Source organism: Otolemur garnettii, unplaced genomic scaffold (assembly GCF_000181295.1).
Source record: "Otolemur garnettii isolate 467f Iridium unplaced genomic scaffold, OtoGar3 scaffold00008, whole genome shotgun sequence".
In the NCBI taxonomy this organism is placed as follows: domain Eukaryota; kingdom Metazoa; phylum Chordata; class Mammalia; order Primates; family Galagidae; genus Otolemur; species Otolemur garnettii.
The window spans coordinates 24,056,910-24,073,982 of NW_003852403.1; the positions used below are offsets into that span (position 1 = coordinate 24,056,910).

General features: G+C 35.6%; 1 protein-coding gene across 1 annotated transcript in view; it reads right to left on the bottom strand.

Annotated features, from left to right (window-relative positions):
- Positions 1-7,902: 7,902 nt before the first annotated feature.
- Positions 7,903-17,073, bottom strand: part of CDK1 (cyclin dependent kinase 1) — a 19,905-nt gene continuing 10,734 nt past the window's right edge. The window contains exons 4-8 of the mRNA XM_003783636.3: positions 16,946-17,073; positions 14,535-14,705; positions 10,602-10,765; positions 10,335-10,476; positions 7,903-8,450 (exon numbers count right to left, since the gene is read on the bottom strand). Coding sequence (XP_003783684.1) covers positions 8,352-8,450; positions 10,335-10,476; positions 10,602-10,765; positions 14,535-14,705; positions 16,946-17,073 — 704 coding nt within the window. The 3' untranslated portion in view covers positions 7,903-8,351. The remainder of the gene's footprint in view (positions 8,451-10,334; positions 10,477-10,601; positions 10,766-14,534; positions 14,706-16,945) is intronic.

A 17,073-nucleotide genomic window follows, 5' to 3' on the forward strand; every position in this document is an offset into this window, starting at 1 on the left:
TTCAGATCTATGTCCTCACGTCCAAGCACAATGTCTGGCCCATAATAGGTGCTCAATACTTACTGTATAAACAGATATTTACAGAACCATTACATCTGTGCTTGTCCCAGAATCGTTTTCTACTAACATGAAAATCACATACCAGATTTTATACAGAGGAAATGTTGTTGAAGAATTTGCACAATTCAATAGATTTTTGCATAGGAATAAGTATTAGAGACCCTTCCTCGATATCTGTAACTATTGTATCACATTTTTATTTTCTCAAGATTATTACTAACGTTTTATGGTGTACTCGCTCTCAAATGTACCATGGGCGTTGTTTGGCCTTCTTTGTGACATTAAAAACACATCTCAAGTTTGTTCAGAAATTCTTAATCCTCAGGCCCACTTTTCAGCGGTAGTGCTGTCAACTCTCCCTTAACGATTCCTCAGATGAGATTGTTTCAGAATATAAAGATTTTTAAATTATAAGAACGGCAAATGTTGTAACAAGTTAAAGACTCATCGCCACAGGTACCTCCAGGGAAACCACAGGCTGACGCACAGGAACCCAGCCGAGGGGCAGGTGTTTCTCTTTACCAGCCAAAGTGCTCTGTGGCAAATGTATAAACCAGTTTACCGCATAGCTGGCTTGCCAATCTTGAAATTAATTTTCAAAAACTGGGGGTATTTGCAGTGTTTCAAATTTTACACCTATCATGAGACATTACTCATAAACTTTACATAATTTACATTTGCATAATTAAATGCCTACAAGTGCAACCCTACTGTATTATCATGTTACCTAGATTTTAATGTGACCATAAACAGCACCATACATAGTGGATGGTGAACAAGCAAAGAAGCCAGAGCTTTGTACAGCTCCAGAAAATATAAGGAGGCATTGGGGCACCACCAAGCCCAGGAATCGGTCTTCAAGCGCATTGGATCCACATGGCAGATGATGGAAGAAGTGAAATGTCTGACTAATGCCTAATATTTAAATCCGAGACGAAACATTTCAGGGCAAATCAGGAAGTGCTTTATTTACTCTGATCTAAGTCAAAGGTAGCTGGATAATTAGTTTTCTTTAAACAACATTCAGCTTTGCTGACCTCTCATTTTCCAAAAGCAGCTGTTAGCCAAATATAGTCTTGTTTATTCACTCCCTGGAAGGCTGTTTTTAAAAGGCACTTCTTCTGGTAAAAATGTTGCATCACGTAATTGGAGATAACAAGAAAAGTAGGAGTTGCTGTTTGTATTTAAATAAACATCTGCTTGAAAGTCCAGTTTTCTGTTTGTGAATAATCCTTTTATTTTATGCCATTAGGCACAATGAATTATTGTTGTTTATTCCTTGCTTTTTGGCCATGCTAGGAAATATTCCAAACATGGTAATATGAGATAATTCTCTAGAAAAAAGGATAAACTAGATGAAGTTGATCCTTTGCCTTTTTCCTTTTTATACATATGTATTTCAGTAGAGACCGTATGAGTATGGAATATTAACTATCACAACACCTTTGTTATCTGGTACATGCTTTTAATTAAACTGCAGTTGGATAAAGTTTGTTTGGGGTTGTTGCTTTATTTGAAATATGGGTGTTTCAAAATACCTGCAGTATTTGAGTTAAATGTCCAATTACCCTCTGAAGGGAGGTAGAGAAGTTAAATAGTTGTTGCTCTTGCAGAGAACACACCCCACACCCAGCATTACAACAGGCTTGCTCTACAGCTACTTCCACTTCTATTTAATTTACAGGAACAGAAAACCCTTTCTGTGCAACTTTGACTTGTATTTTCTCCATACTAGTCATTTGGGTTCTCTCCTGCCTGTTTTATCCCCAAAATACATTTCTTCAGTGACTCCATTATTGATTCCTACTTCTCCATCTGAGCCAATTTTAAAGAGAGTAGAAATACCTTTTAAATATTAAGTCAGAAAACCTAGTTTCTATTTCTCACTCTGTTGCCAAAAACCTACAGGCTCCTCATTGGGAAAGTAGAGATTGAACTGAATGACATCCAACATTGATTCAATTCTAGTATTTTATGATTTCACAAGCTAGGAAATGAGATTTGTTTCCCCGAAACACATAAGTTACATAATAAACACCCAATTTCAGGCCAGCAGAGGGTGGGGGTGGTGAGGGGTCTGTCCAAACCATGACCTTCTGTTAGGCTGGGTTATTACGAGCTCGCAAACACTGCATTTGTCATTCAGTTCAGGGGGCTGTAGATGGATGTGGACTGGTCAAAATGGAGCATTTTATGTTCACCTGGGAAATTGCAATATGTTGTGCATTTGCCATTTCCCATTAGTGCTTGTGCATGAGAAGTATTTTAAATGAGAAGCTATAGCACATCTCTAAAACTTATCAGAGTCTAGCAAGATGTAAGATGGAGCAAATGCTGTTTCCCACTTCATGAAGAACACATTTATATTTTCTTGCATATGAATACATTTATCATGATACCAAAACCACTAAGACAAATGACTGTGTTTTGTTGGGAAATGTATCTTTTCTTTCTATGTAAGAAAGAAGAGTATAATTATTCTTGAGGTTTTATAGTTCAGAGCATTTTTTTTTTTTTTGAGACAGAGTCTCACTATGTCACCCTCAGTAGAGTGCCATAGCGTCAGAGCTTACAACAACCAATTCTTGGGCTTAAGCAAGTCTCTTGCCCCAGCCTCCAGAGTAGCAGGGACTACAGGAGCCCACTACAACACACAGCTATTTTTTTGTTGTTGTTTAGCTGCCCAGGACGGGCTGGAACCCGCCAGCTCCTGTGTACGTGGCTGGTGCCGTAACCACTGTGCTACAGGTGCCGAGCCAGATGAACGCATTTTTATAAGTACAGGAAGCTTCTATTGAAATGTTACAGTACTCAATTACTATAAAGCTCTTTATAAAGTACTAACAATCATTAGCAAATAAATTCTCCAAAGACTTTCTTCTTTTATTGCATTATTTCCTTAATAGAGAAAAATAGTGTGGTTTTGTAAATTCTACCTCAAAGAAAGGAATGACTGCCCACAGAAATCTGTAGTAGATTCCTGACTGACTGGTAAAAGAGCAGGAGCCATAGAGAACACTCCTCAAGTTTGTAGGTCCTTTGAAAGGTCAACAGGCATACAACACACTTATACATCAGTTTCATAACATGCGCAGTATAAACAGTAATATTTAATTATTAAAAGATGCATAACTACACAGGTAAAAGTATTTACCAAATTGCCTTGGTATTGCTATTGACTACATCAGTTGTGACTCTGACATTTAAACAGAAACACAAGGTAAGTTAAGCAAAAACACAACTCCTGCACCTAGGAAGGATGCTGGCTAGTTTGCAAATTCTAAGGCAGTGGTGCAGAAACCAGAGCCTCAGGACCCAAACCAGGGACACCATGTTCCTAAGAACCTTTCTTATCTCTGATCATCTCAGCTCTCTCCTGAGATGTCTTTCAGGCTTGTTAGTCGTGTCTTCCCAGTTTATGGTAACTTCATTCTCTCAAGGTTTCTATAGCACAAGGGCCGTGATGGGTTTTAAGAGGTCATGGTATATTATGACTGTCCAATCTGGGTCATCCTTATAAATAAGGAGAGCCAAAATTTAAGAGCCCTGTTAATTCTGTGATGTGGGAAGTGCATGTGTCTGTGTGGGGAGGGGACACATTAGGACAATATGCAGCAGTTGAGTTTCCTGCATAAAAGAGAATATTGCTACCTAAGTGGGATAGGAAACACAGCTGGACTCAAAATTGTACCTTACTTTGGTGACCACTGTCCTTTCAACTTTGAAGTAGAAGAATGTGATAATCTGTCAGGAGACTCAGTGCTAATGAGGCAGGTAGGCTTGTAGTATTGGTTTTGACAACCCTGAACTTGGCATTGGGTTTAACATTTGCTTGTTTCTTTAGTTCTTTCCTCTTAAGCCTTAGAAACTAAATACATGTTCCATTTAGGAAATCAACATCATGCCATGGAAAGAGAATAGTCTGAAGTCGGAAAGGTCTGTAGTCCCTTGCTTTATTAGCCTCATGACTTTCACCAAGTTACTTAAGCTCTAATACACGCACTTCACTTGCATGTCTATACAATGATACCCATTTCCTTTACTAGGTTGCTGTGAAAAAATATATAATTATTGTTCATAGATGTACAGTATTAGTAGCTATTATTATGAAAGGTGTGATGTCCCTATCTTTGGACAACGTTAAAGACGACCATGACAGTAAAGATGAAAGAAAAAGACACGGCCTCTGCTCTTTGGACTTCCAGTTTAGTAACGGAGAAAAATGAATGTGCCTGTGTGTGATGAGAGACAAAAGTGTTATAAAGATGAGAAAAAAGTGCTATGAGAGTTCAAAGGAAAAAACATTGCCATGTACCAAGAACTTTACTTACTTTCCATTTAATGCATTTAAGTGCAAATTACTATGGCAGAAAAATAGCTCTAACTGCCTAATTTTTGTAATGCATTAAAAAAGGCTTAGGACAGGATATTTAGGCCATCCTGACAGAGTCAGGACATGTCCTATATATACAGGACACCTAGCAACCCTACCTCCACCCCTCATGACAATCTTACAACGCAGTATTTATGACCTCCACTGTAGAGCCGCTGAAATAAGAGAGTGATTTGATCAAGGTAACAGACATAACAGGCACAACAGGGAACCAAATCCCAAACGTCTGGCTCTAAAGCGTAGAATCTCAACATTATGACAATTTTCCCAACAATGACAATGTAAGATTTAGGTTCCAATTCCAGTTCAACGTGTCCATGCAGGCCTGGCCTTAGGTCAGTTTCTCCCTCAGCACCTTTGTGCTTCCTCTACAAACTGGAAGTGTTGACCAAATAGTTGAGCCGCTCTGCAGCTCTCTAGAATTCTGAGAACCACCTTCAAAGTGATTCTCAAAGCAGTCCCTGGTTGATGGTTGATGGTTTCATCAGCATCATTATCTGGAAACTTGTTTGGAAAGTATTTTACAGGCCACAGCAGGCCCACTGAATGAGAAATCGCATAACTAGGCTCACCTATCTGTTCTAAACAAGCTCTTCAAGAGACCTTAATCCAAGGACTACTGACCTTCAGCATTCTAAAGAAATGCTGCTTATTGCTTGTGAGGCCTTTTTCCTCCTCAATCAAGTCTGTGACTCCCCATACAATTCTTCTGAATCTTCTAAGGGGGTCTTCAAAACTTGGTATTCATGCTCAGACATGGGACTGACCACTACTCTTAGCTCCAAATACTTCATTAAATGTCACCTCTTTCCCAGACTAAACTCACAATCCTCATCATCACTGTCCCACTTTTGTAAGTCTGAAATAGCTTTCCCTCTTCAGGGTCCTTCTTTTTCCTTTTTCATTCATGACTTTATCCATCTTGTCCCAAACCCATTTAAACAACGCTCTCTACTTTCTTTACTCCACATCTCTGCCTATTCACAATGCAGAATGATTCTATAGTGCTATGAACCCCCACTGACTCCAAATTGAATATGGCCACTACTGAAACATGAATGACACTGATCCTTTGCTAAAGGGGGAAAAAAAAAAGCGCTTTCTAGTCTTCTCAAATATTTATTTATTTATTTATGATTGCCTGAGCTCACAAGTTCAAGAACAGCCTGAGTCAGAGCAAGACCCCCATCTCTTTAAAAAAAAAAAAGCTCAGCATTGTGGTGGGTACCTGTAGTCCCAGCTACTTGGGAAGCTGAGGCAAGAGAATTGCTTAAGCCCAAGTTTGAGGTTGCTGTGAGCTGTGATACCCCAGCACTCTACCAAGGGTTACAAAGTAAGACTCTGCCTCAAAAAAAAAAAGTGAAAACACTGTAACCTAAAAATTTATACTCTCATATTAAACTGAAATTAAAATACCCTTTACAGTATCATTTTACTAATTAAAAATTATTTTAGCCTATTAATTTCACTCCCCAATAAACCTTCCACTAGACTGTTTTATTAACTCAATTCTAAGATAGTTTTTTCAAAACTTTAATTTACATATGCCACACCCACATAAATTAATAAAATTTTATTGTACATTATGTATGAAATTCTTTGCATCATCACAGCCTATTATTCAAATTAAAAAAAATTGTTTTAAAACCCTCTTCTAGAGACCAGGGATAACATTAAACATTTTCTCTTCAGAGCAGTTATCACAGTGTGCTCAAGTATATGAAAGTATTATATTAGTGACTACACATGAAAAATACCTCTACTAAGAGTACAGAATAAAATAAGTCAAAAATATTGCATGATGCAATGAAGCTTTCGGATAACTAAAACTAGATATAAGCCCAAAATTGTCAAACTCACCACCGATAAACGGCTTCATCAAAATCAGTGTGGGGAGCTTCTTAAAAAACAGATGCCTGGGATACATTTCCAAATTTTTAAAGTCAGAATTGTTTAGGGTAGTGACAGAGTTAGCTCCATGTTTCTAGTATATAATAGACTTAAGAACCACTGGCCTACAGTCAAGCTGCGTTTTAAAATTAAATTTGTCAGTAGTATCACTGTGCACACTAAGCTCAAAATATATGCATGAGATAAGGACTTAATTCAGTAGCTTTTCACCTAGTCACTTAAGTTGTTAACAGGATCAAAAGTAGGTCACTCATTATAGCAATTGATGACAGTGTTCTACTATCTATGTCATTTTCCTGGTCTACCACGTCATTTCCAAATTGATGCATTACTGACTTTTCAAACAATTAGACTCCATATAGCAAACGCAGTGAAGTTGTATGTTGCTCCTGCCCTATCTATAATGCCCCAAACATTTGTGCCACCCACTAATGTATAATTAATTATACTGGATACATTGATAGTTTTTATTTTACTTGGGGATGGGGATGAGTTGGTGTTTAATGCTGGTCCTGAACCACTAAGGAATGCAATTCACAATTTGAAAAACAGATTTAGTTCAATGTCTCACTTGATATAGGTAAGAAAACAGAATCCCGTAGATACACCACTGCACCATCTCAAATCATTGTGTGACCTTTCACTTAGCAAATTCCTACCAAGAAATCTTACATAACTCTTTATAATATGACCCCAAATGACTTCCATCTATAGCTTTTACATTCTCTTACACCTGTCTGGCTTTTACCAAATACCCTGGAGCAAGGCAACCAAACCGTGTTTGTTATCTTACAGGTCCACTGTCAAAGAAAGTAACTCACGCTATGGAGTGCAAAATTTCCAAGACAAAATGGATTAGATAAAGCACTCATTACATACCCAATCAACCAATTGGGTGTAAAAAAAAAAAAAAAAAAAAATTAACACAGGAATGTCCATTCTAGTCATAGGTAACCAAGAGGAAAAATAACAGGAGTTATGGGTAGAAAAAGAATAGATATACTCTAAAAAAAAAAAAAAAAAAATCAATAAAACTACTTTATATTTCTCTTCATTATGGCAAATAAATTAGGCTGCTACTCAGTAAGAATTACAATGTGCAGCATTATTAAACAATTCAATTCTCAAAGCTAGTGATTTTAACTAAATACTTGTACATTAGAACATTTTCAGAAGGCTACTAACACTGTCAAAATTTGCAATTATTTTTAACTCACACTTGAAAGCCAAGACAAGCAACTCTTTCCTACAATTATTACTTCTGACCCAGCCATAAGAATTCACTTAGACAAAAAGCTTTCATAACTTACCTAAAAATAGAATGGTTCATAAATTTTCAAAACTGTTTTACCCTGCTGTGGATATCCCTTGATCTTTAATTGTAAAACTTAGCAAGCTCTGGCATGCTCTAATGTTAGTTTTATAAGTTACTGAAAACTCCTGTAAATTCAGCATCATTTTGCAAATCTGTATTGTGTTCTCATCCTGAATCCTAAAACATTTAGGTCACAAATTGAAATACCAGTACAAAAATATTCACCTTTAGGCAGGTTGTATAGTTACAACCTGGCAAAAAAACTGACATGAAAATTTAAACAAGCAGAGATGAAACACTTCAAAGCATTACGAAACTTGACCTTAGCATACTTTCCTAAATTTTAGTAGTTCTCTGACTATAGGAAAATAGGACTGTCATGAGGATTAGGATGATTTAAGCTAGCTCAAAATTTCCCCACTTCCTGACATCAATATTAGATTTATAGTTTTATTATAGTAACAAACGGTTGTTACAGTGAGATCTACACGCATATACAGATTATATTTAAATTCATATAGACTATTTACATTTTTAAGTTATATTTTCGAAATTAGAAGATGAAGTACAGCATAAGTTTTACAACAAAGAAAAGAAAAATATACAAGACAAAAATAGAGTTAACAGTAAAAAATACAGCTATCTGGAACGTGGAAACTTTTTGTCAGAAAGTTACATCTTCTTAATCTGATTGTCCAAATCATTAAAATATGGATGATTCAATGCCATTTTGCCAGAAATTCGTTTGGCAGGATCATAGACTAACATTTTCTAGAAAAAGAGGAAAAAAATTATTTAGGAAATTAATCATTTCTTTTTTAACTCAATAAAGACTTAAGTTTTCTACCAATAAAGCAAAGCTGATAATTGGAGTAAAATTCTACTAGATGAACATTTCCATTAGTTTAACGTGAAACCACATAAATGTCTCATCCCCCTACATTTTACCCTCTAGATCAGTAGTTCTCAACCTGTGGGTCATGACCTGTAGGAACTGTATTAAAGGGTTGCAGCATTAAGAAGGTTGAGAACTACTGATACAAACCTAGAATAATCTGCTCCATAAATCACAGATATCTCAAAAACCGAGAGATGGCTTTAAAATCAAGACAAATTTAGAAAAGATATCTAGTTAATTATATTTACTTTGAGAATTAATGGTCATCTGAGTTATTTACAACACTCTTGAAATGGTAGCAATTAGTGATAGTGGTTTCTGATGTAGCTTCCAATAAGTTTCAAAAGAAAATCAAAACAAAAAATCCACAGCACCATAGGTTGTAAACATAGCTAAAAATAAGTCACTAAATGAATTATGGCCAGACAAGTTAGTATTAAAGTTAATTTACACATCACCAGAGAAAGCTAGATAAAGTTTAACATTCATCTTAAAGAAATATGAAGCTTAAAGAAAACCAAATCAACTAGAGATACTTTTATTAACCAGTTACATTCAAATGCCCATGTATTCAGCACTGTATGAAGCACTTTGTAAATATTATGCTACTTAATCCTCACAACAGACGGTAGATATTAGTCCCATTTTACAAATGAAGACATTGAGGCTGAGGGGAAGTAATTTGCCCAAGTTCATACAGCTATGGAATAATAATGCTCAAATTCGAAAACAAGTCTAATTTATGATTAATAGTAACAGTTCTCAACTGGGGCAGATTCTGTGCCTCAGTGGACTGTTAATAAGACCTCTCTGGTTGTGGTAACTGAGGAGAGTGCTCTGGGATCTATCTACAGGGTAAAGGGTGGTGACGCTGCTAAGCACGCTACAACGCACAGGGCAGGGCCAGAACAAAGAATTACATGGTCTAAGACGTCAACTATGGCTACACTGGAGAACCTTATTTACAGTATTTGAGTGTTGGGAAATCTGAGCTTAATTTGGTGGTACAATGATTTCTAAATTGTGAAAGATGCCTAAAGACCAATCAAAACATGTGTTTGATGATACAATAGATTTTTTTCTTTGTTTAAACCTGACAAAACTTTATTTACTACAAATCATAAAAATTTGTTCCTTCTAAAATCTCCAAATTTAAATACTATTCTAAGACAAGCTTCTTGAAGCAGGCCTGGCATAATTTCTTTTGTATCCTGACAGATTTTAACTTTTTCCTGTTTATAAGGAAAAAAACTGTTAATGGAGAATACCAATTTAAGAGGAGAAAGATTTTAACTACAGTAGTCCTTCTAACCTTTCTGATGAAGAAACTAGGCACAAACTGAAAAATGGAGTTCATGAAGCAAATAATAACTTTTGTAACTAAAAATACCACGCAGTAAGGAAAATCTGTATGTTTAGGATAAACTAGTAGACAAAAACGTTGGAAAGGAAGGCCACTACAGTTCAGCAACTTATAAATAACAAAAATGTGTATTAACCCTACACTCTCCTTCCATGTTCATAGCTACCCATTTTTAAAAACAAAAACAAACCAAAAAAACCTGCACTAATGGTAAATCCTCCTCTCAAAATCACTAGTGTTTCTGGATACCTAAATGGAAGCTAGTAATACAACAGACATAACAGAACCAAGCTCAATAAATGTTGGTTTCTTCCTAATTCCTAGGTAAAAGAAAGTATTAAAATTATTCAGAATCATCAATGGTGTTAAAAACAACGTAAAGGACACTCCTTACCGAGAGCAAATCTAAGCCATTTTCATCCAAGTTTTTGACATGGGATGCTAGACTTCCTGGTTTCCACTTGGGAAATGTATTCTTATAGTCCTGTAAAGATTCTACTTCTGGCCACACTTCATTATTGGGAGTGCCCAAAGCTCTACAAACCATATAAAAACAAATTCTTAGTTAAAGCACGAATATAATCTCATTGTTACATATTATATGTTGCCTTTATTATTTAACTTAAAAGTTTTGAGCAGCTTAGGTATAAAACAAAAATACCTGAAAATCCTGAAGAGTTGATCAATTTCTGAGTCACCATGGAAAAGTGGTTTCTTAGTTGCTAATTCTGCAAATATGGTGCCTATACTCCAAATGTCAACTGGAGTTGAGTAACGAGCTGACCCCAGCAATACTTCTGGGGATCTGTACCAGAGTGTTACTACCTATTACAAAGCAAATTTTTACATTGAATAAACATGGTACACTAAATTACCTAAACTTAAAACAATAGAAGGCTGTATGATTGCCACCAATAATACTATTTCAGTTGATTAAGTACACAAAATCAAAGATGATCAAAGTCAATTCATCCAAGAAAAAGACAGCTAAAAACATAATAGATCTTTTCTTGCATTTCAAATCACTAAAGTAATAGGATCAAAAGGGTTAAACAAGCCTTATCTCTCCCCACAAAACAAATCACAGGCGCTGGTAACAGACTTGGGGTGATAATGTACAAAGTACAGGTATGATAAATGATTTTGTCATTATAACACGTATAAGAAACATGAGAAAGAAATAAAAGACATTCAGATTAGAAATAAATGAGTCAAATTGTCTCTATGGTTAGAGATTATCTCATATTTATAAAAACCCAAAGACTACAAAAGAAAAAAAAAAGACCCTTAGAACTGATAAACTATTTTAACAAAGTTGCAGGACACAAACTCACAATCAACATACAAAAACCAATCGCATTTCTATATGCCAAAAAAGGTATAAAAAAGGGAATCAAGAAAGCAATCCCACTTACAATAGTTACAAAAATAAAAATACCTAGGAATAAAGTTAATGAAGATGCACAATCTCTACAATGAAACACTGACAAAAAAAAAAAAAATGGAAAGACACCCCATGTTCAAGAACTGGAAAAATTAACACTGCTAAAATGAATAGCCAAAGCCATCCTGAACAAAAAGAACAAAGCTGGAGTCATACTATACAACTTCAAAATATACTGTAATACAAAAGCTATAGCAACCAAATAGCATGGTACCGCATTTAATACAGATATAGACCAATGCAACAGAATAGAAAACTCAGAAGTAAATAAATTCACACATTTAAAGTCAAGTGATTTTTAACAAAACTACCAAAATACATTGGGGAAAGGTCAATTTCTTCAAAAAATGGTGCTGGAAAAACTCAATACGCACGTACCAAAGAATAAAACTAGACCAAAAATCAACTCAAACAGGATTCAAGTCTTAACCGTTATGACCTGAAACTACGAAAGTGCTAGAAGAAAACAAAGGGTAAACACTTCAGGATGTTGACCTGGGTCAAAAAATTATGGTAAGACCTCAAAAACAAAAATAGGCAAATGGAATTTATATTAAAGGGATTTATAAACAGTTTCTGTACAGCAAAGGAAACAACAGAGGAAATATCTTCAGATTAAAAGAAAATGTCTGCAAATTACTCATCTGACAAGGAATTAATATCCAAAATATACAAGGAACTCAACTCTTCAGCAAAAAACCAAATGATCCAATTAAAAATGGGCAAATGATCTGAATAGACATTTCTCAAACAATGACATATGCATGCCCCAAACGTATGTGGCAAAAATACTCAACATTGGCTCGGTGCCTGTGGCTCAAGTGGCTAAGGCGCCAGCCACATACACCTAAGGTGGCGGGTTCGAATCCCCAGCCCGGGCCCACCAAACAACAATGATGGCTGCAACCAAAAAATGGCCAGGCGTTGTGGCGGGCGCCTGTAGTCCCAGCTACTTGGGAGGCTGAGGAGGAGACTCGCTTGAGCCCAGGAGTTGGAGGTTGCTGTGAGTGTCATGCCATGGCACTCTACCCAGGGGGATAGCTTGAGGCTCCGTCTCCAAAAAAAAAAGTACTCAACATTACTAATCATCAGGGAAATGCGAATCAAAACCACAATGAGATATCACGTCTCTGGGAGGAATGGTTTTATCAAAAGACAAAAAATAACAAATGCTAGCAAGGATGAGCACAAAGGCAGGGCAACTCCTATACACTGTTGGTGGGAATGTAAATTAGTATAGCCACTATGAAAAACTGTATGCAAGTTACTCAAAAACTAAAAACAAAACTGTGGTATGATCCAGCAGTCCCACGCTGTGTACACATGCAAAACAAAAAAACAATTGTGTCAAAGAGATTAATTTTTTTTTTTTGATGTTTTTGGTGGGGCCAGGTTTGAACCCACCACCTCAGGTATATGGGGCCAGTGCCCTACTCTTTTGAGACACAGGCACCACCCACAAAGAGATAATTATTGCAACATTAATCACTCGCACATTTATTGCAGCACTAATTACAATAGCCAATATACAGAATCAAACCTAAGTTTCCATCAACAAATGAATACATAAAGAAAATATGGTTTATATACCCAATGGAATACTATTCAGCTACAAAAAGGAATGAAATCATGTCACTCCTGACAACATGGATGACCCTGGAGGGCATACTGTTAAGTGAAATAATCTAGGCACAGAAAGATTAATACCACATATTCTCACTAAAACTGAAAAGGCTGATCCCATTGAAGAAGAGTAAAATAATAGTTACTCAAGGGTAAGATAGGATGAGGTTGATTAATGGACACAAGATACAACTATAAACTAGAGAAGAAGTTCAATCACTTTATAGCACTGTGAAGGTGACTATACTTAATTTATTGTGTATTTTCAAATAGCCAGAATAGAAAATTTTGAATGTTTTCAGTACAAATAAATGTTTGAGGTAATGCAAATCACTCCAACTTAATCATCATTCATTGTACATGTGTATATAAATATTACCCTATAGCCCATAAACATGTACAATTATGGTGCAACTTAATTGAAATTTGACTCAATTAAAACTTTTTAAAATTATGAAAAAAAAAACATGAATAAGGCAAATAACAGTTTAATAATGGTCTAGAAATAACCAACCATTTTAGTATACTTATTCTATCATAACAGTAAGCACCCCTAATGAAAGCTAACAAGGTCAATAGCATTTAAGCCAAGAAGAACCAATTAATCTTAATTTGTTTGAATAGTCATGAGAAAAATGATAAAGGGAGGACAAGGAGCCAAGACATCTAACCAGATGAGCATTCATTAGTATAGGGCTCAAGAGTAAACTCTACAGAATACTTTTTCAATAATCCTATATATACAATGTTCCCTTTCCTTCCAGAAACACAAACCAAAATGCTACACCAGCAATACAACACCAACAAAACAACTATATTCAGTAATTTCTCAATGTATCAGAGATATTCCTTAAGCAACAAAACCTGTCTTTTAATCAGTTTGATTATGTATCAGAGAAGGTCCAATCAGGAGACAGACCATGATGATTTGAATGGGAGAATTTAATATAGAGAACAGGGAATGAGAATACTGAGATTGACAGGAAGAAATAATGACAATATTTAAAACTACAAGGATGAAGTATCTAAAGAATGGAAAAACAAACACCACATGTACTCATAATTTGGAACTAATCAGTGGACACAGAAAGAAAGAAATAAAGGTCATTGGAAATCAGGAAGGGTAAGGGAGGGGCAAAAACCAACCTAACAGGTGCACAGGTGCAATAAACACTATTTATTCACTAACAGCCCTGACGTCAGCATTATAAAAGCTATCTATGTAACAAAAACATTTGTATTCCCTTAATATTTTGAAATTAAAAAAAAAAAAAAAAAAAACTATGGTAAGGAACAACCCTTTTCTCTTGCAATGCCTTTCCATTACCCTCTGTTGACAACCTTAGCCACACAGTAGCTGTCAAAAAAACATATTCGAAAGAATCAGTTCTTTTCACATAGCATACAATGAAGGGTGAATTTGGAGCTGAGAGGCAATATTTATTATTTCTTTCTTTACTCAACAAATAGACAAAAAATAACTCAGCAAACATATGCGTTCAAAAGCACCAAAAAATACAAACTTACCTCATGTGTATATACCCGAATAGGTATTCCAAAAGCTCTGGCGAGGCCAAAATCAGCCAGTTTAATTGTTCCTTTGTCATCAATTAGGAGATTTTGAGGTTTTAAGTCTCGGTGAAGAACTCTTCTAGAGTGACAAAACACAATCCCCTGGAGGATTTGGTATAAATAACTCTGAAAAAAGGATAAATAAGTTAGAAGCTTATTAACCATAACACATATGACTTTCTAAATAATTGGTTTCCAATATATAAGCAATTATGGTGCAGAGAAATAATATAACCACCAAAACTTTCAGGGCATTTTATAATAACGTTTGTGGGTGGAAGGCCCATTTCCATACAATGTCATATTTACATATCTAAGAAAAAAATTAGTTACCTATCTATTTCCACATTAACTCATTTAGTCTTTTACTTAGTTTTAGTCCCTGATCTTTAAGTTACATGTTAGTTTTTTTCCACATAAAAGTTCCTTGAATTTTCTTCTATATGCTTATGCCAACTCTATTTCTATCTTGAATAAGGTTGATTTTTTCTGTCTTTCATCTGACACATTCATTTCCTCTTTGGAAAAGCTAGTATGATTCCAAAAGAAATGGTATGAAGATATTCTGATTATATATTTAAATGGATACAATTATCACAAGATGCTAATTAACAGTTCAGAGATACATCCCTTACAAGACACTTGTTGCCAAAGGCAATGTAATTGACATTTAAGGTAATGTGGGTATTATAAAAACGTAAAGTACACAAAGGAAAATACTGACAGAGTTTGAAATTGAAATATAATACAGATGCTTCTCACATTATGATGGGTTATATATTGGTAAACCCATTATAATTTAAAAATATTATAAGTCAAAAATGCTTTTGATATAACCTACCAAACATCATAGCTTAGCCTAGCCCACCTTAGACACACTCTAAACACTTACAGTATTAACCTAAAGTTGGGCAAAATCCTCTAACACAGGTTGTTTCATAATAGTGTTAAATACCTCATGCAGTTTATTGATTAGAATACTGAAAGTGAAAAACAGAATAATTGTATGGATACCACAACTACGCTTCCTAATACATACCACTTTTATACCATTCTATATTTGAAAAACTATAAGCCAAACCATTACAAGCCAGGGACTATGTGTACATGAAATCAGAACTGGCTAGCCAATTGAGAAAAAAATCATTTTTTAGTATTTAGATCTGCACCCCAGATTTTAAACCAAAATAAATCTTGATTCATCAAAAATTGAACACATATATGTACACCATGGAATATTATGCAGGCTTAAAGAAAGATGGAGACTTTACCTCTTTCATGTTTACATGGATAAGAACATATTATTCTTAGCAAAGTATCTCAAGAATAGAAGAAAAAGTATCCAATGTACTCAGCCCTACTAGGAAACCAATTTATAGCTTTCTGAAAGCTATAACCCAATTATAGCCCAAGAAGAAGGGGAAAGGGGAGTAGGAGGGGAGGGGGGAAGGATGGGTGGAGGGAGAGTAGTTGGTGGGACCACACCTATGGTGCATCTTACATGTGAAATTTACTAAATGTAGAACATAAATGTCTTAACACAATAACTAAGAAAATGCCATGAAGGCAATGTTAACCAGTTTGATGAAAATATTTCAAATTGTATATAAAACCAGCATATTGTACCCCATAATTGCATTAATGTACACAGCTATGATTTAATAAAAAATAAATAAATAAATTGAACACAAAAAAGTATGTGTGGAGAAGAGGACGTACTAAAATAAACCAGAAAAATACTGTCATGCTATTGCTTTAATAAGAGGTCTAAAAATGTTCGAGAACCCATCCTAGAAAAAGTGCTACATACCTCACTGCTGAATATCACTATGGTCACCTTTGAAGTACTGTACCTGGGAAGCTATGCACTGAGAACAGTTTACCTTTCAAGCAATTTCAGAACTTTTTCTGGAATGATCATCAGAGCTATAATCATACAGCACACAAAAACATGCAACAGTGATGAACACCACTCAGCAAGACACTGCCACACGTTGACATGAACACAGCTGTGAGATACTGACATACCACAGCTATGAAAGCTTACAGAGTTGTTTATACAGTGCTGCCAGCATAAGTGAATGGTAGCAACTTCGCAAACTTAATTGTCAGACCTTGTACAACAACAGCTCTGATGGCCACCAGAAAAAGAGTTCCAAAATTGCTTGGACTAAGCACTGGCATTGCTTGGTGCATAGCTTTGCCAAGGGGAGTACTTCAAAAGTGACCAAGGCCTGGCCCCATTTTACTTTCTAACATCTTTTGCAAGCACAGCTCCCCTCCACCAACAAAACACAGACTTCCTAACAGAGTAGACCCTTTACATTCATAGTGCTTAAATAATAAAAATCAGGTAAGCTTCTTACCTTAACAAGTGAAGAATCCATGAACTGACCAGGAGGAATAGAATCCAAATATTTCTTGAGGTCCATGGAAAGAAATTCGAAGATGAGGTATAACCTGGAATCTTGCATAAGCACATCTTGAAGACTGA